This window comes from Pan paniscus, chromosome 7 (assembly GCF_029289425.2).
Source record: "Pan paniscus chromosome 7, NHGRI_mPanPan1-v2.0_pri, whole genome shotgun sequence".
In the NCBI taxonomy this organism is placed as follows: Eukaryota; Metazoa; Chordata; class Mammalia; order Primates; family Hominidae; genus Pan; species Pan paniscus.
The window spans coordinates 126,914,583-126,941,664 of NC_073256.2; the positions used below are offsets into that span (position 1 = coordinate 126,914,583).

Consider the following 27,082-nt stretch of genomic DNA (forward strand, 5'->3'; position numbering starts at 1 on the left):
TTTTTTTTTTTTTTTTTTTTTTTTTGGAGTCAGGGTCCTGCTCTGTCTCCCAGGCTGGAGTGCAGGGCCCAATCATGGCTCACTGTAGTCTCGACCTCCCAGGCTCAGGTGATTCTTCCCACCTCAGCCTTCTGAGTAGCTGGGACTACAGGCATGCGCCACCAAACCTGGCTAATTTTTAAATTATTTGTAGAAACAGAGTTTCGCCCGTTGCCTGGGCTGGTCTTAAATTCCTGGGCTCAAGCGTTCCTCCTGCCTCGGCCTCCCAAAGTGCTGAGATTACAGGCATGAGTTACCGTGCCCAGCTAGATAACTCGATTTTTTAAATCCAAAAAAAATTTAGAAATTTTATATTGAAATTTAGGCATTAGAATTCTAGAGATTAAAGTTAGAGCAGGTGTTTAAGGGACTGACAGGGGTTGCATGGCCTTTGGGAAATGCAATTACCGGAAACGATACTGTAGTAATGCAATAGTAATGCAGTAGTAGTAGTAGCTGCAGCAACAACTGTTATCTATGAAATGTTTGCTATGTGCCAGGCTCTGTGCTAAGAGAGCTTTGCAAGCATTACTACTGCATGAAGTAGGCACTATTATGGCCACTTTACTGATGAGGAAATTGAGGTGAAGAGATTAAATAATTTTACCCAACTTTACACAGAACCATTCCAGAGCATGAGCCATAAACACATCTTTCCCGTCTTGGAAATTAAATTATTAATAAAAAACGTGGTGCAAATTGGAAAGAGGACGGTTGTGGTAGATTATCACAAAGTTAAGTGGGTAGGTGGTTGCTGGGTCAGGGTGGGAGAACAAAGGCAGCTGTAATAAAAAAAAATTAAAGGCATATAAAGAAAAAGGCTGGTTGAGGAACAATTTGCATAAACTGATTTTGGCCTTAGACCCTATTCACTTCTCCCTCACCAGTCACTTTGCAACTGTGGAGCATAGTATTCTGAGGGTCCCCTGCACATAACAACCCCTTTCATAGCATACAAGATAAAAAGAATCAGGCTGCAAAGAGAGAAGCACTGAAGGAAAGAGCATCTCAGGTTGAAAGAAGGGCAAGTCCAGGGTGCATGTGAGGAACAAATGCATGGACACGGTGAAGTGCCACTTCTTCATTTCTAGTTCAACACAATTCAATTAAAAATTACTGGGAGGAGGCTACGTGTTGAATTAAACTCAGCATTCCACATCTTTGAGGTGGCGGAATGACTGAGGGGAGGGGGTCTGTCTAGCCACATCCAAATCTTCCTGAGACAGAGGGAGATCCCTCATTTGTTGCAGTGTATTTTCCTTGGTCGCATCTGATACAGGGGTTCTGTGGGTTGAACAGAAAGGGACTCGGCTGGAGGGGAGGCACTCTGCATAGAAGGAAAGTAGGGACATCTGGCAGAAGCAGGCGCTCCGAGAATAAACAGTCAAAGCAGCTCGCAATAGTCCCAAAAAGCTACCCCTCACCGAACCTGGCGTGCCTGTCGCCGCTTGCCCCGCTCCCAGGGCTCATTGGCTCCCAGTCTCGACGTCAGACCCGTAGCCTCTCACCTATTGGGCCAGCCAGGACCTGAGGCGGAGTGCAGAAGCGACGGCCTGGAGACAGCCGAGAGCCGCCTTCCAGGAGGGCTGGGGGCGGGGCTAGAGGAGGGGCTGGGGGCGGGTTTCCCGATGAAGGGGCGGCCATGGCAGCTGCGCAGAGGCAACGCAGGCTGCTACGGAGCGCGCGCCCGGCTTTGAATGAGCGGGGCTGGGAGTGAACGGGCGGAGCGCGAGCTCGAGGAAGAGACAGGCAGCGCGCGTGAGCGCGCCTTGTGTGCGCGCGCGGCCCGCGGCAGCTCGGAGCCTCCGCCGGGCGGGCGGGGAGGGGGAGGGGCAGGTGAGTGTGTGCGGTTCGCGCGTGCCTGGGAGGGGCTTTCCTCTCCCTACCCCCATCCCGACCCCAGCCCTAGCCTCTGGGGCATCGTCTGCCCTTCGCCGTCGGCCCTCCGCCTAGCCGCGCACTTCCCGCCCTCCCACCTTCCTTTCGCCCTTCCACCAGACCTCCCTCGACGCCCGACAGCTGCTCTGGGTACTGTTTCCGGGTCGGGGTGACCTCTAGGGTGAGGAAACTGCGACTGGGAGCGGGACCCAGGCGTGCAGCATTCGCCATGCTCCGCTCACGCGTGGGAGACTGGGCTGTGGGGTACCGGCCCGGAAAGCACGCAGCCTCCAAAGCCGCCTTCTTCAGGGAAATTTGCGTGACCTTACTGCCCTCCGTCTACAGGCCTTGTACCTCCCCAGGCCGATTTTTCCACAATTTAAATCCCAGTTCACCTGGTATCCAGCTCCAGCAACTTAGAGCGTTTCACGTCACGCCGGGCGCCAGGCGTCGACTTGTATAACCTGAAAACGCTCCTGTTTTTCTCATCTGTGCAGTGGGTATGATTTTTTTTTCATCAACAAATTTCACGTGGGTAATCTGAAATGAAACCACTTAAGTTATGAAACTCTTTCCTTTTGAGTTATTCTGGAGACCTTACTCCGCCTTCGGAACCGCCCCAGTGGTGTCACATACTTGAGGGCCTGACTCTCGGTTGCCAGACATGGCACAGAATGTTCGATTTTACTACCAGCTCTCACACTCCGCTTCTGTTTCCCCTTCTCTTACGGGCCGCTGCTCGAACCTTTATTTATCAAATTTAAGTGAGTTCAGGTAAATTTTATTTTGGGAGCTTTGTAATATTTTCTAACCCACTTCAGAGAGTTATAGTTTGAGGATATTCTGGACTGTACTAATCATATGGTTTTCAAATTTTGGTATGAAAAGATTCGGAAATAGAGTTTTAGAAATACAGCACCTGTTTAGTATGTACCGAACACAGATTTTGGCTTTGCTTGTTTTGTGAATTGTGATGTATTGAGGCTACTTGAAAGGACCTCTAGCAGTTTACCGAGAATTTCAACAAGAAAAGATATAATACATTTGATCTATCAGTTTCTAATGTAGCATTCTTTTTTTTTAATTGTAGTAATTTTTTTTCCGTTAGCATGGCAGAGCTCTCATTCCTGATTTCCTAGAGTTGTCATTTCTTCAAAAAGCCTTAATGAGGATACATTGCCTCATAGTTTTGAATCTCATTCTGATATACCTCAAATTTTTGTCTTTGTAATTTTTAAGGAAATTTAATGTTAAGATTAGATTATATTAACATTGTTCCGTTCTAGAAAGTGTTTTAAAGCAACTAAAGTGTAAAGTAGCGTAAGATACTTATCAAATTGGTGATCTAGAGGGCATTTCAAAAATCGCATTGAGGCAATGTGCACACAATTAAAAGGTTTCTTAAGTAGGATATGATGTGGGGAGAGCCTTGGGGTTTCGGGTCAGTCTCTTTAAATCCTGGGTAAGTGAATCTAAGTCTGTCAACCTCATCTATTAAACGGGAGTAGTGAAAAACCTACCTCTTTTGGTTGTCCTTAGGATTCCAGTGAGGTGATCGAACATTGTCTTGAGCGTTCAAGTGCTCAAGGAATGTTAGTTTCCTTCCATTCAACAAATATTTGAGTACCTACTATGTGCCCGGCTTTGACTGAGACCTATAAATACCAGAATGAGCAAGACTGATGGACGTCCTGCCTCCTTAGTTTATTGCATTCCTCAGGGATAAGTTTATGGGCAAGCTCATGACAACTGGGAGTGAACGCAGAGTTTCCCCATGCGGAGTTGGTAGTATTTCCCAGCTTCCAAATCCAAAGTAGCGACTGAAACATAGTAGGTGCTAATATATATTCATTTAGATGAATCGGGACATTAAGTAAATACAGGTCTCAAAGGATATTCCTGCCTGCCAGTCAGTGTAATTGATAAAATCAAAGTGTGGCTTGATCGCATTTTCCCTGTTTTAGTGCAACTGGTTGGAAAATTTATCTTGGAAGTGGTAGTATCACTGAATTATTAAGAATGTTCCTTGTTCATGAGATGTTCTTGGCTTTTGAATTAAATATACCTAGGTTTGAATGGAGTCACTGGATGTGCTTACTCTGTGTTTAATTCAATGAAACAAGGACAATAGTATCTATGTCATAAGATGGCTTTTTGAGTTGTGTGTTAACTTTCGATAGTGCATGGTTCATAGTAGACAGTCAATGAGTATCAGTTCTCCTCTTTTATTAATCACAAAAGAAAATTTTCCGCAGAATGAGGATATTCTTTATTGCTAGGGAGAGAATTCTATTCTGTAATCACTAAAAGACCCAGTTTCTATTTTTTATTGGGAAAAAAAAACCTTTAAATGTTACCTCCAGTTAGCATTGAAGTTATTCAAGTTGGCGAATATTTATTAAACAATGACACTAACAATATTTGGAAAGGTGATGGCTGTGGTTACCAGGGCTCTTTATGAAATTTATTCTCAACTTTTATTCATGTATATCCTAAAACTGACAGTCCCAAATGGTAAATATCATTTTTCTTCACAACATACTGATAGAGTATCTCCTTGATTCTATTTCCTTCCCTGCCAAGTACCACATGTTCTGTAGTCTCTTTTCTGGCTCTTTTTTCTTATAATTTTTCAGAAAATTTAGGCTCATTTTCATTTGAGAAAGTTTTCTTTTGATTGAGAGTTTTGTTCTTGACAAATCAGCTTTAAATGAAGTGGTTGTTCACCATCATAATTTTTCAGATTATTCTACTCATAATGAAGCAATCAAACTTTTTTTTCAAGTCTTACTTTGCAAATGGTAACTGAAGGTACCAAATGAATAAAATACTCTAGAGAAGGGTTGTACAGGGCAAAGTAAGGTATAGAAATAACCATAATACAAAATAAAAAATGTTGTTTCTCGGGAAGAGTAAAATACTAGAATTAAGAAGACTTTACAGTACTCCAGCAAGAGGTAGTAAAGGCTTATGCTAGATAGATTACAGTGGAAATAGGAAAGAATATGGGCAGTACTGGGAAATTGAATAGGGTCTTTTTGGCAATTAGGTGTAAGGAGAAAGAAAGGAGGAGTCAGCATTGTTGCATGATTTGAACTTGAGTAAACCACTGGTTGGGATGTTTTTGACAGAAGTATTTAAATAACTCGAGTACAATTTTTAATATTCTGGTTTTTTTTTTTTTTTTTTACAGTCACTGTTCTTTTCATCCTGTCAATTAGTAGGCCACTTCCAGGTTAGGCATTCAGTAAATCTTTCAGCTTATATGGAGAGACAGCCTCCATATGTACAAAACTACTTGAGTATTGCTAAGGTAACATTTTGGAGCCCTGTATTTGTACCTTAATAGCCTACAAGCCCCTTCTGACCCTAGAAATAGAAAAGACTAGTGCGCGTTTTGCCTTTCCTTAGAAGAAATTGGCAATGATGCCTCTACAGAGCAATCAAGATCAGATACTATGAGAGTTAAGTATGTTTTTCTGGCTTTCTGATTTTGTTTTGTTCTTGTTTTTTATGTGTTTGTTTGGAACTTTCGTATTGAGGTATAGCATAGAAACAGTACATACAGTCAAGTATGTGGTGTTACTACTCAGATTGAGATACTAGATCTTAGCTCTCTAATGCTTCAGTATACCCTATCAGAGATGACCATTATTTTTTTACTATATAATTTTTAACCTATTCAATGTAATATTTTATTAGGTAAAAAGCTGCTTTTTTCAAGACTTTAGGAGTCTTGAATCCCCATGAAATGCATTTTTAAAAAGCATGGGCTGGGCACGGTAGCTCACACCTGTAATCCCACCACTTTGGGAAGCTGAGGCAGGCAGATCACTTGAGGCCAGGAGTTCGAGACCAGCCTAGCCAACATGGCGAAACCCCGTCTCTAGTAAAAATACAAAAATTAGCGGGTGTGGTGGCATGTGCCAGTAGTCTCAGATTTGGGGGTGGCTGAGGCACGAGAATAGCTTGAACCCAGGAGACAGAGGTTGCAGTGAGCCAAGGTTGTACTGCCACACTCCAGCCTGGGTGACACAGCAAGACTCTATCTCAATTAAAAAAAAAAAGTATGTTATAGTACAAGGATGGTGTATTTATCCAGGATGATTTTACTCCTTATGTTTCTAAATGTTATTGCTTATCTTATGCTCATGTAAGGTAATTAAAAAACTAATTAACATTTCAATTTTAAAAAGGTGTATATAGCTGTCTCTTTAATGTGGTCACATGATAATTATTACTTAAGTTAGGTTTTATCCCCTTTTAAGTAAGTATGTGTAGAACTGAAGTCCAAATATACTGCTTATGCTTTTTTATTTTGGGAAAAATAAACTATCAAGTTACTGTATGTTTTTTCTTTTTGTTTTAAGAAGTCAGCACTCTAAATAATTGTATTAATCAAGTGTTGTGATTGTTTCTAAAGGTGTTACTAATGGATTGAGAGGCCAGTCTGTTTTAGTTGTGATTTTGTTATTACCTGGTTGTTTCACCTTGAGCAGAACCGTTAACTTCAGTGTATCTTAGTTTCCTCATCTAGAAAATTTAAGAAGTTGGATGACGTATTCTCCAGCTGTTCCAATGACAGGAATCATGATTCTGAATACATAGTAATTCTCCTCCTTTGACAAAGAAAAGGCAAGGAAAAGCTAAGACATGAGATTCCATTATCAGTAATGTTATTCCTGTAAGTGTGTGTACATATGCACACACATATGTATGTTTGCCTGTGTATTTCTTGTGACTTGATTTAACATGTGGTCTGTTCTACCTCTCAACAGTGGAAAAATGACTATCTCTCATGGATTAACAGATTTTTTTCCCTCTTTCGTGTGTATTTTGAGGCTCTTAGTCGGGACATTGTCATAGTTACTTAAGTTTTCAATTTTAACTTGTGCCAAAACTTAAGAAAATTTTAAAATTAAATAGTGATTATTAGGGTAAATATATGCAGTACATATATAGTATACAATATATGCAATACATATATAGTATAGGTGACTAAGATGTATAAGAAAAATTTGGAAATTAAGAACCATGTTTAAAAAGGATACAGACCGGGCGTGGTGGCCCACACCTGTAATTCCAGCACTTTGGGAGGCCGAGAGGGTGGATCACTTGAGGTCAAGAGTTCGAGATTAGCCTGGCCAACATGGTGAAACCCTGTCTCTACTAAAAATACAAAAATTAACCTGGTGTGGTGGCAGGCATCTGTGGTCCCAGCTACTCAGGAGGCTGAGACAGGAGAATTGCTTGAACCCGGGAAGCGGAAGTTGCAGTGAGCTGAGATTGCACCATGGCACTCCAGCCTGGGCAACAGAGTGAGACTGTGTCTCAAAAAAAAAAAAAAAGGCTACCAAAATAATACCAGTTTTACCTTTTTTTTTTTTTGAAACGGAGTCTCACTGTGTTGCCCAGCCTGGAGTGCAGTCGTGTGATCTCGGCTCACCGCAACCTCCACCTCCCAGGTTCAAGTGATTGTCCTGCCTCAGCCTCCTGAGTAGCTGGAACTACAAGCATGTGCCTCTGCACCTGGCTAATTTTTGTATTATTAGTAGACGCGGGATTTCACCATATTGGCCAGGCTGGTCTCGAACTCCTGACCTCGTGATCTGCCCACCTCAGCCTCCCAAAGTGCTGGGACTACAGACATGAGCCACCGCGCCCAGCATAGTTTTATCATTTTTAGAATCTTTATTCCTATCATTGCTATGGCTGTAGTTTTCAATTCCTATATCATCTCTTTCATAAAGACATATATCTTGTTATTTAATCATAGGGAGGCAGTATGAGTGTGATATTTAAGGACTGAAACACTACAACCAGACTCTTTGGGTTCAAATTCCAGTTCTATAACTTATCAGTTCTGTATCTTTGGCAGCTTACTTAACCCCGCTGTGCCTTAGTTTTCTTATCTGAAGTAGAGACAAAATAGTACTTGCTTCAAGTCCTTCCCAGGGTTGTTGTGAGCATTGAATTAGTTATTACATGTTAATCACTAAGAAGAATGCTTTTTATGAAATATAAAGTAAGCTATTACAGTATATTGAAATGCTATTGTGAAATCAGATTTCTGTTTTTAGAGAAGTTCTGAAATAATGTTTCTTTTCACTAATTGTCCTAGTTTCCTAATGGAAGTTGGCTTTCTAGAAAGTAACAAATAATTGATACAAGATTATGATGGTGTTAATGAGTTTTTAAAATAGTATTCTAACCAGAATATGAACACTCTTCTAATTTAAGTGACATAATATTGTTCAAAAATGTCTTCGTGTAGATTGTTTTAACAGCTCTTTTGAGCTCTAATTGAAATACAATAAACTGTATATAATTAAAGTATACAATTTGATTAGTTTTGATGAATATATATACACTCACCTATGAAACCACCGCAATTGAAGCAGTAAGTATATCCATTACCTCCAAAAGTTGCGTCATGTCTGTCAGTGATCCTTCCTTCCCACTTCTGCCTGCCTCATTACAAGGCACTGCTGATATTTTCTGTCACTCTATATTTGTTTATAATTTCTTGAGCAAGCTTGTCCAGTCTGCTTCCTGTGGGCCTCATATAGCCCAGGATGGCTTTGACTGCAGCCCAATGCAAATTAGTGAACTTTCTTAAAACATTATGAGATTTTTTTGCAATTTTTTTAGGCTTATCAGCTCTGGTTAGTGTTAGTGTATTTTATGTGTGGCCCAAGACAATTCTTTTTCCAGTGTGGCCCAGGGAAGCCAAAAGATTGGACACCCCTGTTCTAGAGCTTAAAAAATACTATGTATGGAATCATACAGTGTATATTTTTTTTGGTGGTCTGACTCTTTTCATTCAGTATAATTATTCTGAGATATAGTCATGCTATTACTTGTAACAATAGTTCATTCCTTTTTATTGCTGAGTAGTAGTCTGTTGTATTTATATACTACAATTTGTTTATCCACTCACCTGTTGATATACATTTGTGTTGTTTCCAGTTTGGAGCTATTAAATAAAAATAAAGCTGCTATTCAAATACAAGTCTTTTATTTATTTATTTATTTCAATTTTTTTTTTGAGACGGAGTCCTGCTCTGTCACCAGGCTGAAGTGCAGTAGCTCAATCTCAGCTCACTGCAACCTCCGTGTCCTGCATTCAAACTATTCTCCTGCCTCAACCTTCAAATACAAGTCTTTATATGGCTATATACTTTTCTTTATCTTGGGTAAATTACTGGGAGTAGAATGGCTGGGTCATATGGTAGATTGTTTTCAAAGTGGTTGTACATTTTACTTTCCCACTACCAAAGTATGAGCGTGCCAGTTGTTCCAAATCCTCACCAGTACTTGCTATGGTCATTATGTTTAGTTTGAATCATCCCAGTAGGTATGTAATAATTTCTCACTGTGGCTTTAATTTGCATTTTTCTAATGATTAAAGATGTTGACTATCATTTAATGTACTTATTTACCATTGTATATGTTCTTTTTTTTTTTTTTCGAGATGGAGTCTCACTCTGTTGCCCAGGCTGGAGTGCAGTGGCGTGATCTTGGCTTACTTCAAGCTCTGCCTGCCAGGTTCACGCCATTCTCCTGCCTCAGCCTCCTGAGTAGCTGGGACTACAGGTGCCCGCGACCATGCCTGGCTAATTTTTTGTATTTTTAGTAGAGACAGGGTTTCACCGTGTTGGCCAGGATGGTCTTGATCTCCTGACCTCATGATCCGCCCGCCTTGGCCTCCCAAAGTGCTGGGATTACAGGTGTGAGCCACCACGCCCGGCCTTATATATGTTTTTTGATGAAATGTCTAGTTAGACCTTTTGCTCGTTTTTAAATTGAGTTTTTAAAAATTATTTTTGAATTTTGAGAGGTTCTTATATATTCTGGGTTTAAGTCTCTTATCAGACATATGCTTTGCAAGGATTTTTCTCTCAGTCTGTGATTTGTCTTTTCATTCCATTAATAGTGTTTTTGAATTGTAGTTTTTAATTTTGATAAAGTCCAATTTACTAATCTTTTATTTTATGGATTGTGCTTTTGTTGTACTACCTAAAAATCTTTGCCTAACCCAGGGTCACAAAGTTTTTTTTTTTTTTTCTTGCAAATTTTGTAGTTTCAGACTACATTTAGGTCTATAATCTATTTTTAATTACTTGTAACTGGTGCCAGATATATATTGAAAGTTTTTGTTTTGATTTTTTCCATATGGATATGGATATCCAGTTTAACCAGCACTTTTTTTTCTTAGTAACTATTCTTTTCTCTCTGAATTACCTTTGCATCTTTATCAGATTTCAGTTTTTGTATATACGTGGGTCTATTCCTATACTTTCCATTGATCTATTCGTGTATTTTGATTCCAATACTACACAGTTTTGATTACTGAAGCTTTATAACAAGTCTTGAAACCAGATAGTGCTAGCTGTTTTACCTTGTTCTTTTTCAATGTTGTTTTGGCTGTTATATACGTTCTTTGCATTTCCATATGAATTTTAGAAATTAGCTTGTCAAGTTTTAAAGAAAAAACCTGCCCAGATTTTGGTTGAGATTGCCTGGAATCTATAACTCATTTTGGGAAATGTTGATATCTTAATAAAAATATTCTGTCTCTGAAAAAGTCTTTTTAATATAGGCCTTTTAACTGTCTCAGCAATATTTGATAGTTTTCAGTAATCAAGTCCTTAATTAGATTTGTCCTCAAGTATCATTTTTTATGCCTATATAAATTTTTTTAACGTTTCAATTTCTTATTGATTGTTGTTAACGTATAGAAATACAATTAATGGTAGATCCCGTTGAATTTTCCACATAGAGTATCACACTTTTATTTCTGCCTTTCCATTCTGGATGCCTTTTATTTCTTTTCTATTTTTTTCTTTTTTTTTTGCTGGATTGCATGGGCCAGAACTTCCACTACGATGTTGACTAAAAGTAGAAAAAGCAGACATGCTTGTGTTGTTCATGATCTTAGGGAGAAATTATCAAATTTTTTTACCATTAAGTCTCATATTACTGTAGGTTTTTCATAGATGTTCTTGATCAGGTTGAGAAAGTTCCCTTATACTTTGCTGCAATTTTTTTTTTAACAGGAATGGATGTTGAGTTTTGTCAAAGGCTTTTTCTGTCTCTATTGAGATGTTTATATGGTTTTTTGTTTTTAGTTTGCTAATATAGTGAATGACATTTGATTTTTAAATGTTAAACCAATCCAACATTTCCAAACTAAGCACCAGTTTTTCACAATGTAGTATCCATTTATATATTGTTGGATTTAATTTACTAATATTTGGCTAAGGAGATTTGTGTCTAGATTCATAGAATATTAATAGTTTTCTTTTCTAGTAATATCTTTGGATTAGTATCAGTGTAATACTGGCCTCAAATAATGAGTTGGGGAAATATTCCTTCTTCAGTTTTTTGGCAGTTTGTATAGAATTGGTATTATTCCTTCCTAAGTGTTTTGTAGAATTTACCAGTGAAGCCATCTGTGTCTGGGAGATTTTTATAACTACAAATATAATTTCTTTAATAGATATATAGATTTTCAGGTTGTTCTTATGCTTTAGTAATTTGTGTCTTTCAGGGAAGTTGTCCATTTCATCTCACTTGTCAAGTAAATACAGGCACAAAGGTGTTTGTAATAGTTCTTCAGTATCCATTTAATATCTGCAGACTCTAACAATGTTATCTGTCTTGTTTATGATATTGGCAAAAGTCTGTTATTAAGGACACGTGTTTTAGATTGTTATGTACTTTTTATTAATTGACCCCTTTATCACTGTGAAATGACCACTTTTATACCTGGTAATATTATTTTTCCTATAATCTGTCTGTCTAACATTGAAATAGTCACTTCACCTTTCTTTTGATTAGTGCTAGCATAGTATATTTTCTCCTATCCTTTTACTTTTAACCTATTTGTGTCTTTTTATTTAAAATGCATTTCTCATTGGCAGCATGGAGTGGGGCGGTCTTTCTTTCTTATCCAATCTAACAATCTCTGCTTTTCAATTGGAATGCTATACAATTTGCATTTAATGAGATTATTGATATGGTTAGATTTACGTCTGTCATCTTATTTGTTTTTGGCTTGTCCCATGTGTTATTTGTTCTCTTTTCTTTGTTTCCTGCTGCCTTTTCAATTGAGTAGTTTTTATCTCCCTGCTTGTCTTATTGGTTATGACCAGTCCTTGCCCCTCAGAATATATGATTTAATGGACTAAATAATGATTTAATGGTAGTCCTAGGTATTGGCATTTCTTTAATAGATTCCCAGATTTGTGAACCACTGGACTAAATGAGCTCCATGGTAACTTTCAATTTACTAGCTATGTGACTTTGGTCAAGTTATTTGACCTCTCTTAATTCAATTTCCTCATCTATAAAATGGATATAAGGAAATATATTCATCTGCAAGTTAAAAATATTTAAAGTATTTTAAATAGTATTATGTTCATGTGGTTCAAACTTTAAAAGGTACACAGAGATTTAATATATTCTATTTTATACTTTTCTATTTTTTGAATTGTAGATTTTTGTATTAATAGATTTAGGTAAAATTATTTTCAAAAACTCAGAATGAAGGGTTTTATCCTTACAACCATTGAAAACTCAAAAACCTGGTTTTTTGACTTGTTAATATGATTTAAATTATAATTTTAAAATTTACTGTGTTATAGTTTCTAGAGAAAGGTAAAAAATATCTTAGATTTTTCTTAGTGCATAATAGGTCTTTTCAGGACAGGAGTATGACTTTTGAAATCAATTTAATGCATTTTTTGTTTTGTGCCTCTTCCACAGGTTTTGATTCCCACCATGGCCATCACCCAGTTTCGGTTATTTAAATTTTGTACCTGCCTAGCAACAGTATTCTCATTCCTAAAGAGATTAATATGCAGGTAAATAAGTTTTATGTTCAAACTGATCTGTTTATCTCCTCGCTGGTTTTGGATACCTTCAAAACTTCAAATTTAGTGGACGGGACAGGTTATATTTAAGCTGAATATCTTGATTGCAGTATTTATTCATTAATTCCTAGTCATTTTTAAATACTTTTTCTCTACTTCAGATCTAGAAAATAGAGATTCAGTTGTTTTGTTCATTCAAATTCTTACACTTTCCATTAAAATAACATGCTTAATACTATTTAGGAATAGACAGACCAACTTTCATTATTATAATCATCACAGAACTTTGATGTATTCGTTTCATTATGGGAATGTTTTAAAGTGGTTAGGTGAAATTCGGAATAGGTATTTCTGTCTATACTACAATAGTGTTGTTTTTATATTTTAAAAAAAAATCCTAAAAAAAAAAAATTTTTTTTTCTGTTTAAGTAACATTCTAGAATATGCAGGAAGTCAAGGGCAGGTAAGTCATTTGCTTTAGGACGTCATCTGTAGACTTCAGTTCCTTCTGTTTTGTCACACGATCATACCCAAGAGCTATGATGTCTAAAATGTGTGCTGAGGCACCTCAGGGCTTTACATGAAATTCACAGGGATGCCATAGAATATTTTAAATTTTACAGTGAAACATAGTGATAGCATGTGTTGAATACCTCAACTCAAAGTAGTTCACATTTGCAACATTAAATCCTGCAGTATTTTTTTATGATGGTGTTCTTTAATGTTTGAGATAAGTTTTTGTTTACTTATATTTTTGGTGACATCTCGTTGCAAAGCCAGGATTTTAGGTTGTAATTAAAAGCGAGTACTGCACCAAAATTAATGTAGAACTGAAAACAAGAATAATGGTCTCCAGTCTTATTCTAAGGCATAAGAAGCTGTGCAGTGTTCAACAGGCACACAGATTTCATTAATAAGTTCAGTGATTTTGGTTATTTAAGAATAAAATAAAAATATTACTTTTTCTTTAAATGTGTATTTTTTACAATGGCTACTAAGCAGTTAGGATATACTTAAGTTTTTTGGGTGTAACTACCTTATTCAGTGGAATTGTTAGGTGTTTCTGTGGCCTAAGGGTACTGTGAAAAAGTTACTTACATACTAAGAGGAGGGTATACTAAAAGAGGAAATGGACAGCAATCAGCTCTTTTTTAAATATATATAGACATGACTTAGAGGTTACACACAACAATTTTTGCACTGCCTGCTTTCCAGAGCTTAGTCATATGGCCCCCTAGCTGCAAGGAAGGATAGGAACTGCAGTCTCTGGCTATATGACCATTTGATAGCTGCTAAAACTCTGAGACTTAAGTGCCATTGAACTTATTGCTAGAAGTAGAGTGGTCTGGGATTTAAAAAAAAAAAAAAAAGTCCAGGGTATTGCAAGAGAACAAGTGGGTGAAATGATCATCTCTGGATGATCACTGGGGCAGAAGTGAAGAAAGAAATGGAAAATTTAGGTGGTTGACTTGAAATCACCCAAGAGGATAGGATTTGGGAAGTAGAAAAAGGAGCGAACTAAGTGTTCAAATTACCAGAGAATGAGGAAGAGAATGGCCAGAAATTCACCAGGTAAAGCAACATTAAAAATGGGTATTAATTGCCAGAAGGCAGGAAGTTAAAAGAAGCACTGTGTTAACAGTGGTGATGAAATATAGATGTTTTCTTCTTGTACTTCTATTTTTTAAAATTTTCATTAAATATAGATTACTTCTAGGATAAGAAACTTTCTTGATGTAAAAATATTAAGGACATTCCTATTGGCACTATAAACTTCTATTGTAAATGTATACATATTTAGAATTGATTGCATGTTCAGTTTTAAAGAAAACTGACCATATGTTAGGATAAGCTTCTCTTTGGTGTCTGAAGGAACCTTAGACCATGTATTTTAAAATACCAGACTTGGCTAGGCATGGTAGCTCATGCTTGTAATCCCAATGCTTTGGGAGGCCGAGGGGGTAGGATAGCTTGAGGCCAGGAGTTCAAGACCAGCCTGGGCAACACAGCAGGACCCCATCTCTATGGAAAGGAAAAACACGCTTATATCATAAATTTCATAAAGGACTATATTACTTTTCTATTCACCCTTTAAACAAATATAGCTTTGAATCTGTAATAAAAATAGCTGACTTTATCGTTCTTAGTTCTTAGTTGATGCTTTTTTAAAATAGATTATTTGAAGTGAAGTAAATGACTAATTATCTCTATTACTTGCCATTTTTTGTATGTTGTGCTATGTAGCAGGCACACACTGTCTAGGGTTTTTAAATATGTCACTTAATTAAATCCAAACAACCCTGCAAAAGTGGGTTTGAATACCTGCATTTTATAGATGAGGCTGTTGAGGCTGAGAAGTAGGTAATTCTAACTAGACATAATAGAAGTAACATTGAAAACCGTGGTTTACACAGATTCCACAGCCCATGTTCTTAACAACTGAGTTATAGTACGTCCTGTTTAATGTGGTACTTTTCATACTAATCCTTAAAAGTAAGTTACCGTTTGGTTCAAACTAGTGATTTTTAAACTTCTTAATAGTTAATCTTATCAATAAACCCCATGTGTAAAACATAAAAGCCAAGCCACCCTGTTTAAAACAGCAAAGATGGCCCAGAACTTCACCCACAGAACCCACAGCACTCCAAGGAGCATGCTCTGAAACCGTCTTGCATTTTTATTTTTGACTTTGTATTCCTCTTGAGTTTGTTTTAATTGAGTCCTAAGCCAAAAAGCAGTTATGTTGTTCTGTCCAAGATTTAAAAAACATTCACAGGATGTCTGATTTATGACTTTTTTTTAACCATAAATTAGTGAATAACTGTTACTAAAATCAATAATCATAAAATTGAGAAAGATCTTGTTTTATAAGCCTTAAATTACCGTACATAGTAGTGCTTTTACTTTGCTTGTTTTGGTGGTTCTTGAAATAAATTATTTCATTTTTGTTTCAGATCTGGAAGAGGACGGAAATTAAGTGGAGACCAAATAACTTTGCCAACTACAGTTGATTATTCATCAGTTCCTAAGCAGGTAGGTTTTTTTGTGTGTTCTTTTGTTTTGTTTTGTTTTGAAAGATTGAATAAGTGTCCTAGAACAATATTTTAAAAACTGGATTGCAGATCATTAATAGAAATTAATTTTTGTTGTGTTGTTAAATTTATCTGGTCTGAAAATTCTATTTGGTTCTTCATTTTATCTTCTGTTTCTTTGTTGACATTTTCTATTTTCATTGGTTTCAAGTGTTTGCTATTGTTTGTTGGAGCATTTTTATAATAGCTATTTTAAAGCCTTAGAGAATTCCAACATATCATTTTGGTGTTGGTATCTGTTGATTAACTTGCCTTGCAAATTTAGATGTATTGTTTTTATATGCTGAATAATTCTGGGTTGTTTCATGAACATTTTGAATACTATGTTTTGAGACTTCATCTTATTTAAATCCTGTGGAGAAGCTTGGTATTTTTTATCAGATGATCAATCTGGTTAGGCTTGGGTGAAAATGTCCATCCCTTCTGTGGGTTGTAGTTTTAATGTTAGTTCAGTTTTCAGAGCATTTGCTTTTGTTTTACTTTGTTTTTTGTTTTTTGATGGACATAATAGAATAAAATAGAGCAGAATATATCAGAATGTCTTGTATTTTTTGAACTTTTGATCAAGTTTTGATCTGTGATATGAAATGTATGTTTTCCCATGGGTTAAAAAAGTTTGAAAACCAGTGTTTTAGAAAGCCCATTTTTCTAATAAATCATCAATGATGTGTTCATTAAGTTGCCCCTTTGTGGCTGATAATGTTGATCAATTAAATTTAGACAGATGTTGAAGAGTGGACTTCCTGGGATGAAGATGCACCCACCAGTGTAAAGATCGAAGGAGGGAATGGGAATGTGGCAACACAACAAAATTCTTTGGAACAATTGGAACCTGACTATTTTAAGGACATGACACCAACTATTAGGAAAACTCAGAAAGTATGTTAAGATTTATGCTTTTGGAGATTAAACTACTTTTTAGATTCCTATAGTTAAAATTAGGTGATGCAATTCACATTTATTAGAAAGCCTATTTCTTTTTTTTTTTTTTTTTTTACTTTAAGTTTTAGGGTACATGTGCACAACATGCAGGTTAGTTACATATGTATACATGTGCCATGTTGGTGTGCTGCACCCATCAACTCGTCATTTAATATTAGGTATGTCTCCTAATGCTATCCCTCCCCCCTCCCCCAACCCCACAACAGGCCCCGGTGTATGATGTTCCCCTTCCTATGTCCATGTGTTCTCATTGTTCAATTCCCACCTATGAGTGACAACATGCAGTGTTTGGTTTTTTGTCCTTGAGATAGTTTGCTGAGAATGATGGTTTCCATCTTCATCCATGTCCCTACGGAGGACATGAACTCATCCTTTTTTATGGCTGCATAGTATTCTATGGTGTATATGTGCCACATTTTCTTAATCCAGTCTATCAGCCTATTTCTAATTATCAGTTGTTTGTTTTCTGTCATGTTAAGTAAGAATTTTATATGTTCAAATGACCTAGACATAGTTCTAGTAAGTTGTACCCCAAGTCTTTTAAAATTATATTTATATATGTATCGAAATCCTACTTTATGTCAGATTCTAGACTCCAATCTCTGCCATGGAGACTAAGGTGAATTGGATAAGAGTTCTAACAAGTTCGTACTTCAGTAATATCTACAAACTGATAGGTAGATTTTATTGTTTGTAACCATTATAAAACTGATGCACGACTCTAAGAACTTAAGAGTAATTGTGAGTTTGTATTAGTCATCCATACATTATTTAATCCCTTTTGAATTGAATATGGAAGATCATTTAGAGATGCAGGGAATTACTGGAAAAAACAGAATGCTTGAGTATTTTCCTTTTTATTTATCAAAATAGTACATGTACTTTTTTTAAATCAAAAACTGTAGAAGAACTTATAATGAAAAGTGAGACTTCTGACCCATCACTCTTAGCCAGTTCTTCCAAGAAACAGCCACTCAATAATTTTCTGTTTGGATTTCTTCAAGTGTCATCATATCTATCTATAATATGGTTATATTGCCATTTCTTGTTTACCAGTAACAGACATTGTCCACTGACATTCATACTATGGTAAATGAAGATTTATTTCTTACTACCATTCCCTCTCCTTTATTCCAGTCTACCTCACTAATCACTCTGCTATATCAGAAAAACACACTTAAAGCTCACTTTCTTATTCAAACATAGAAAATATTTTTATCATATATATATAAACACACACACACATACACACTTTATAAAAATTAGGACATTATTTCACATTTTCTAATACAGTTGTTCCTCACCTTCTTTCTCTCAGCTGATTTCAGCTATACATTTATATTTACATTGTCTAGATTGATAACATTTACATTCTTTGTTGTTGAGTTGTCCAAATGTTTCAATGCTAAAACACATTAAATTGTGTATTTTTAAAGGATCCTTTAAGTGAGTTTCTTAATAGATGAATACCTTGCATTGTGGAAGTATACTGCTGCTCTCAGTAGGAACCTAGTATATTACTATAGTGCCTTATTAAATTAGAATGGAAATGCTTTAAATGAGGCTACCAACATATCATATAAGTGTATTTTGATGCTACTGGCCTGAATGAGTTAATGTATTCATAGGTATCTCACATGCTGAGAGAGTTGTTAATACTATTGGCAGGATATGATACCTGTTGTTATTTAATACAGTAACTAAAAGTGATTGATTATATTTTGAGGTCTGGGGAAAGTAGGATAGAAAGAAAGAAAATGGGCCTGTATTAATTTTTAAAAGTGAAATACAATTTTTCTTAGTATGTAACTGATTTGTACAACAATTCCCTGGGAAATTGGTATTTACAGACTTTTTTTTTAGTTTTTACATTATAAATTTTAAGAAGAAATATTTTAAGTAATTAGAAAATGTTTTGGTTGTCTATTTTTATGTAGTGATTTGTAAAAGATCCCTGTAATTCTTTTTCAATTAATCTTTCAGATTGTTATTAAGAAGAGAGAACCATTGAATTTTGGCATCCCAGATGGGAGCACAGGTTTCTCTAGTAGATTAGCAGCTACACAAGATCTGCCTTTTATTCATCAGTCTGTAAGTATGTTAATGGTTCTAGGGAAAGGTTTTGTTTTATTTCTGTTCTCTTTAAAGCAGAGGAATAAAATCTAAATGAGTTTAACATAGTATTTATATTTTTGTAACTTTGAAACAGGTTTAGCAGTTTGATAGAAGTTAATCTGGAGTTTTACCAATCCTAACCTTTTATGAGATTAGATACTAAGATCAAGGTCTCATTGTACACATGAAAGATAGAGATACAATGTTATTTAAAAATATAAACATCAGAGAGATTACCATTAAAATGAGAGATTAACCCTAATGGTAGATTATTTTAAAGTGAGTTATGAATTGTTTTCTTCATAGAGTGTATTTTCATTCAAAGTATGACTTAATTTTAAATGGTTTGACTTAAATGAAACTTTTTAAAGGAAAAATTTTTGAAACAAGTAGACAGCTGAGGTTCTCAACCTTGGGAGCATATCAGAATCAGCTTTGGAGGTTTTTTAAAAGCACAAATGTCCAGACCCCTCCCTACCTAAGCTTTAAGCATGCTTTGATTGATTGATTATATTATCTATTGTTGTGTAACAACTCCAAATTCAGTGACTTAAAATAATTACAAATATTAATGTAACACAGTTTCTGTGGATTGGGAATCCAGGTGACTAAACTGGGTGGTTCTAACTCAGAATTTCTCATGAGTTTGCAGACAAGTCATTGGGTTGGGGCTACAATCATCTGAAGGCTTGACTGTGGTCGAAGGATTCATTTCAAAGACAGCTCACTTCTACACCTGACAAATTAATGCTGTTTGTTTGCACAAAGCCTCAGTTCCTTGCTGTGCACCTCTCCAAGGAGCTGCTTGAATTTCTTTATGATGTAACTCCTGATTTTCCCAGTAAGTTATAAGATGGTGCGAGCACTTGCTCATGGGTGAGGGTGACACCACAATGCCTTTTTGTGATGTGGTTTTATAAGTGATACTCTGTCACTTCCACGTTATTTCATTAGAAGCCACTAAATTCAGCCCACATGCAAGCCTCCACCTCTTGAAGGAAGGAAGGTCAAAGAATTTGTGGACATATTTTTAAATTACATCTGTCTGTCAATCTATGTATTTTATTTGTTTGTTTAAACTGCACAGTTGCTTCTGAGGTCCCTCTTCCGAGGGGACCCATGTATATATATATATGTTTTTAATTCATTGAGTAAAAACACTGTTTTTACTAAAGCCAGGCCCTGTGGCATTAAAGGGTCTTTGCCTCAGAAAAATGCATTCTACTAGGGGAGACATGATATTAAATGAATGATCACACACGTCAATATAATTACAAACTTTGATAATTCCTATGCAGTTACACGATGCTATGAACACATAACACCATAAATACTTAGCTGAATAACATAGCATTATAATGTTTTTTATTTTATATATCTCAAAATTAAATTTTATTCATAAATGTTTGATCCATATTGGTGAAATGCTTTAATCCCACCCACTGAATTAGCAATATTTGCCACCTAAATATAATTATAATACTATCATAGCTCATTGTAAAGTTTTAAATATACAACTACTTACAGAGTTGAGAAGGGGTAAATAGGGTAGATGGACAATGTCTCCGCTGCTATTTCCACGTATTTTCCTCCCAAGCAGACAGAATAAAGGGGCATTGCATAGGAGAGGATGGTAACCTATTGGACTTCGTTTTCTATACCAAAAATATCTTACCATTCATTCTACAAATTAGATTCTTCTTTTAAACTACACATTTTATTTTTTTCTAGAATTCATCATTCGTATTGTTGTGAGAGTTCTTTTATACTAAAGATAAATGTCATGTTTTATACTTTTTTAGTTTGTTAATTGGTTTGGATATTTTTGTTGGGCAGGTGTATTTAGTTTTTATGTAGACAAATCTATCAATGGTTTCCCCCTTTTCCTTTCTACTAAGGCCATCTCTACTAAAGGATCAGATACCACCCTTTTTAATGGTCTCTATAGTTTTACTTTTTAAAAAAACTAAATATTTTATGTACTCTAACAGTCAAATACTTCAGTGGAAGAATAGATAATATGAATGGGAAATTTACAAATAAGAAATAGACATAACCTAATTTGAAGAAAAGCTTGATCTTGTTAGTGCTCAAAGTAGGCCCAGTGAGGTGTTACATGCCTGTAATCTCAGCACTTTGGGAGGCCAAGGCGGGCAGGTCACTTGAGCTCAGGAATTCGAGACCAGCCTAGGCAACATGGCGAAATCCCCCCTCTACAAAAATAAAAAAATTAGCTGGGTGTGGTGGTGCATGCCTGTAGTCCCCGCTACTTGGGAGGGACTGGGGTAAGAGGATTGCTTGAACCCAAGAGGTCGAGGCTGCCGTGAGCTGTGATCATACCACTACACTCTGGCCTAGGTGACAGAGTGAGACCTTCCTTGTCTCAAACAAAACAAAGTAAAATAACAAGATACAATTTTAAATCTTGTCAAATTAGTAAAGATAGAAAAGAAAGCCAGCCGAGTGCAGTGGCTCACACTTGTAATCCCAGCAATTTGGGAGATTGAGGCAGGAGGATCACTTGAGTTCAGGAGTTCAAGACCAACCTGAGCAACATAGCCAGACCTCATCTCTAAAAAAATGTAAAAAACAATCAGCCAGGTGTGGTGGCATGTGCCTATAGTCCCAGCTACTAGGGCAGCCGAGGTGGGAGGATCCCTTGAGCCAGGGAGTTTGAAGCTGCTGTGAACCATGATCACACCATGCACTCCAGCCTGGGCAACAAAGTGAAATGCTGATTCCTAAAAAAAAAAAAAAAGGCGGTGGGGAGAAGAAAAGGCAGGATTTCTGCCTACTGCGGTCAAGAGGATAACTTGGTACTTTTCAAGGCTGTCATTTGCACTTTGTTTCAGTAGCTTTAAAAATCCTCCTTTCAGAAATGTATATTAAATAATTAGAAATATTTTAAGAATTTTTAGCAGAGTATGGTATTACATATATTCTCAGGAGAAGAAAACTCAAAACATTCTATTTCATTTTTAGGGGTAAGTATTTAAAACAATATATTAAATGTGTTCACAGATTGGTACCAGTTATTTTACACGCAGTCACTTCAACACCTACCTAAACAGTCCAGCATGACCATTTTCATTGGTTATTGAAAGAAAACTGAACTTTTAGAGGTCTGGCTTGGGAAATAGAGGTAGGGACCAGTAGATGATACCAGGTAAGAAAGACTGGGAAAAAGAAGCATGACCTAGAAGTATTTCATTAAAGATAAATTTTGCATGATTTGTCATTTTTGCCTAGGATTGAGACAGTAAGTGCCAATAAAAAATCTCCAGTAAGTTACATATGCTTAAATGAAGATGACTGTGCTAGTTTTTGAACTTCAGCTCGCAGTTCTTCTCAGCACAGATTAGTCCAGTCAAGGATTTCTAATTCAGTCTGGGATCAGTCAGTTTCTTGTCACTGTATCCCCAGCTCCCTCATCATACTGAGGAGAGAAAGAAACAAAAGACATGTTCTGTTCTTGTTCCTTCCAAAATAAAGTACAGCAAAGAAGAGAATTTAATATAAGAGAGTATCCCATGAAACATAAAGAAGAAAGCTGGCCTTGCCTAGGACTGTTGAGCACTGAAAGTCATACATCAGTTCTAGGCAAGCCAAAAGCAAAATCATCTGTGCCTTGTATAGGACAGGGTAAGGAAGCTGAGAAGACACAGGAGAATGACAGGTTCTGAGTTATGTGTTAAAAGATACTCTTTTTAACGGCTATGTGGAGAAAGGATGGCTTTTACTCTCTTAATTTTGTTTTACTTTTCATTGTAGTCTGAATTAGGTGACTTAGATACCTGGCAGGAAAATACCAATGCATGGGAAGAAGAAGAAGATGCAGCCTGGCAAGCAGAAGAAGTTCTGAGGTATTTGAGTGGCATTTATATTGCAACCTGAGTAGAAGAACTAGATTTCTTCCCTACTGTGTTTCAAGTCAAGGGAGCCTATTTTGCCAAATATTATGTTTTTCTTCATTTGATCCTTAGATAATAAGGACTTTTTTTTTTGTATTTCAGACTGCAGATACTATTTTATATGATTAAAACCTCACAGAAACCAAGAATTTTAAGCTCTATAGGAACAAAATAACTTTATTAATGGCAAATGGAGTGTTATATATACATGTATATAAAAGGTTTTATATATATGTTTTTTATATATATATAAGGTTATATACATATACATACCATATTACAAGCTTGATATTCCTCTAGGTCAGAAGTTACAACTTTATTTCCATTTCCTCATGATCTAGCATAGTGCCCAGTACTGCTCATTTGAATGAAAATAACTTATGTGACACTCTACATTTGTACATATATCTTAAATGATGTCCATGAAAGCCCTGTGTGTTAGATGAACTACCCATTCTGCAAAAAAATACTATTCTGGAAGTTTTAAAGTTCATTTTTATTGGTTGTTCTTTTTTGTGTGTGAGCAGCAAACATATTTCTTAGTACTGCTACATTAGGTCAAAGAGTAAAGAGAAAATTTATCTTAAGGGAGAGCTAGTGACTGATTACTGCTTTTTAAAAGTCAGATATTTAAATGCATCTAAAGAATTCATACATTTTTAAAATTGTATAGTAAGATACAGCAATATAAATTTTTTTATTTTAAAATTGAGATTGTTTTTACCATAGGAATAGCAAACAAATTATTCTTTATCTGACTCTCAACAAAAAAACTGATTTTGTTTTTGTATTTTCCTTTCTTGGCTTTGTCAATAAATTACAGTTACTGTGAACAACCAGCAGAGGGTGCAGCTAAATAACTGGGAATTTTGTTTGAAGTTTTTGTTTTTTTCCTTTGAAATATATCAAGCCCCTTTTTTTTTTTTTTTTTTTTTTTGCTGGTTAGAGGATGTCACATTTCAAAATTCAGTCAGTAAAATTGTAAGAGTTTTTAAAATTTAGTTCTTAGTATAGCTTATCTTTTATAAAGGGAATATTTTTTAAATTGTGAACTATAACACTTAGGATATTGCATGGATCATCAAAAAAGATAAATCATCTCTTTAAAATTCTGTGTTATTTTAAAAAACAAATAATAGATATAGATGTCTGAGTATTTTAAGACATTTTGGGGATTCTAGTAATTATTAGTGCCATTTACCACAAAGACAAAGGAAGGGGGCTGTCCCTTTTAAATACAGTAATCTCACTGTAGAGTTCAAGCCATGAGTTCACAAGTATCTTAATATTGTACAAAAACCTTTTCTTTTTCATTCTAGCCTCTTAATCCCTAAGCAAAACAAATGAAAAAATGTACTTAAAAACTTAATATTTTACCCTTTAAGGACAGCTTGGGAAAGTGAGATTGTTAATCCGTAATAGACATGCTTCATGCCGCAAGTACATAGGTAGAGCCAAAGAGAAATGGAGGTGTCAGTACATTGTTACTGCCCCTGAATAGACATTGAGCATTGTAAAAGTGTATCCACATTCCGTATCATCTAACTCTGAGCTTTTTTCCTGTTGCCACTATAAATACTGCCAGTACTGTGATCAGTATTGCTAAGAATGAAGATTCTGGTACTTTAATAATTCCCAGCATGAATCTGGATAGGTAAAATGTATTTTTGTCTGCAGCTATCTCTTAAGTTGTCTCTTTTATACTTTAGTTTTTGATACAGATTGGGTATCCCTTTCCAAAATGCTTGGGACCAGAAGTGTTTCAGATTTTGAAATTTTTGAGAGTTTAGAATATTTGTGTTCTGCTGCTAGTTCATCATCCCAAATATGAAAATCTAAAATCTGAAATGCTCCAATGAGAATTTCCTTTGAGCATCAGGTAGGCCCTCAGAAAGTTTCAGATTTTGGAGCATTTCAGATTTCGGATTTTTGTATTTGGGATGCTCAGCCCTTATATTATTTCAGCTAGTAACCAGGTCAAAACTTCGTTATCTTACTTGTTTATAACCTAGCCAGCCCTTTATAGTTTTTTCTCTACCTCCCTTTTTTCTTCTGGTGTGACATTTTTAGTTCAGATTATTAGTTTTTATTGAACATGAGCAGAGTGATGAAAAGCAGATTTTTAAAAACTATTCTTCAGAAATTGATAGCAAAAGTCAAAATGTTGCCAAAAATAGTTTCTTTACTTTCTTGAATTTTGGTCATCCATAACTCTGCCTACTCCTGTTTATGATTGAGAACGGTACATACATTTCACTCACTGTAGTTAATATTGAGCTCCCCCAGACATAGATAATCCACTTTGGATTTTTCTGCATATAACCTAATGTGGCCTATTCCATGCCCAATTGTGACCTGTAGCTTCCTTCCTCAACGTTGCATACTTGAATGATTTTCTCACACCCTAACCCTTCAGATCCAGGACCAACATATGTTTACTCTGCTCTCTCCTGTTTCATCATCCCACTCCTACCTCCACTCCCTACATTAACCAATCAATAAAGATAGAGAGAGTGAGTCTGGGTCAGTGGAGTTATGGAAAGAGTAAGGAAGAGGTGTGTATTTCACAAAGTATGATTAGTAAATACCTACCAGTCTTTTTTTTTTTTAAACTTTTAAGTTCAGGGGGACATGTGCAGGATGTGCAGGTTTGTTACATAGGTAAACATGTGTCAAGGGGGTTTGTCGTACAGATATTTCATCAGCCAGGTATTAAACCTAGTATCCATTAGTTATTTTTCCTGATCCTCTCCTTCCGTCTAACCTCAGCCCTTCCGGTAGGCCCCAGTATGCATTGTTCTCCTCTATGTGTTCATGTGTTCTCATCATTTAGCGCCCACTTATAAGTGAGAACATGCAGTATTTGATTAACTACCCACCACTCTTCTCTTTGGTAGAGTTAGTCACATGTTAATCCTGAAATTTACTTGGTGGAAGGTGTATCTTAAGTTTCCATTTTCTTTTTGGAGCGTGTGTTCTGTTCAGCTGTGTTCATCATGCACTTTAAAAACTGGCTGTTTGTAACTACTATAATAACAGGAGATTATCAAGCTCAATATCAAGCTTTTCTGAATGGTATCCCCAGAAAAAGATGTGGTTCAATGGAAGTATTGTTTTACAAAATGGAGATAATCTAAATAAGAAGTGTCAGAAGATGTGAGTTTTTATCCCTGTACTTAATCCTATGACTTCGGGCAAGTCACTTAGCCTTTATGCCTCATTTTACTTATTTGTAAAATAGAGATAATATTTCTTCTATTTCACAAGTCATGTTCTAAGGACTAAGAGAAATCCTGTTTTTGAAAATATTTGGAATTTTCAAATTAGTGAGAAAATTTTAAGACTTTCAACATTTTATTTGGTGATAATAAAAAGGCACTGCTATTTCTTTCTAGAATTTATTTGCCATTTTACCTGTATGGTATTTTCTAAAAGTAAAAGTATGTTTCTTTTCAGACAGCAGAAACTAGCAGACAGAGAAAAGAGAGCAGCCGAACAACAAAGGAAGAAAATGGAAAAGGAAGCACAACGGCTAATGAAGAAGGAACAAAACAAAATTGGTGTGAAACTTTCATAACACATGTTCTTCAAATTTTATCATGCCAGTAGGAGAAATCTCAGCTCTACAACCCAAGCAACATTTGTATGGATTTAAGAGTATTTTAAGAATACACACTGCTTGATTTTAATACATTGATCAGGCCATCCAGGACACCACGATTCTCCCAAAGTACCTTGAACTCTTAGTGATTGAGACTCAAAAAAACAAAAAAGACTTGAGACAATGTTTTCTTCAACATGCTCCAAATATAAGACATTTGTTTGCTGTACAGAAAGTATCACAAATGGAATATATCAGTACCTCTCAAGCTAGTGTTTCTAGCTAAATAAATGGGTGTATATAATTTTATGGTGGAAAAGAACTGTACTGTCTGTTATGATTTCCTTCAATGTGCATAATGATAAAATAAATAATTTTAATATTCTTTTGTTTCCATGGTTACCTGACCTAAATTAGATAAATTGTAGGGCTTTAGCTTTCTTATTTTTGTCAAAAGTTGGTGTTGACATACATTCCCTCTAATTTGAACTGGTATTGTTTACGTTTGATACAACATTAAGGAATTTGATGATTTTCATTTCATGAAAATGACATTAAATGCAATAATTTTACTTATCATAAACATTTTGTACATCATTGTTTTCTTTTGGATTAGTGTTGTCATAC

At 35.9% G+C, this 27,082-nt stretch overlaps 1 protein-coding gene across 4 annotated transcripts; it reads left to right on the plus strand.

Annotated features, from left to right (window-relative positions):
• Nucleotides 1-30: 30 nt before the first annotated feature.
• Nucleotides 31-26,840, plus strand: EBAG9 (estrogen receptor binding site associated antigen 9). 4 transcript variants are annotated; one of them, XM_034966505.3, is made up of 7 exons: nucleotides 31-2,681; nucleotides 12,688-12,785; nucleotides 15,749-15,827; nucleotides 16,607-16,765; nucleotides 18,812-18,919; nucleotides 22,715-22,806; nucleotides 26,311-26,840. In XM_034966505.3, the coding sequence occupies exons 2-7, from the start codon at nucleotides 12,703-12,705 to the stop codon at nucleotides 26,429-26,431; spliced, it is 642 nt and encodes a 213-aa protein (XP_034822396.1). In that variant the 5' UTR covers nucleotides 31-2,681; nucleotides 12,688-12,702; the 3' UTR covers nucleotides 26,432-26,840. The 4 variants fall into 4 exon arrangements, with proteins under 4 accessions (XP_034822396.1, XP_008973477.1, XP_003821808.1 ...); XM_008975229.5 differs by having other exon boundaries at nucleotides 31-1,875; XM_003821760.7 differs by having other exon boundaries at nucleotides 1,865-2,417.
• Nucleotides 26,841-27,082: the final 242 nt, after the last annotated feature.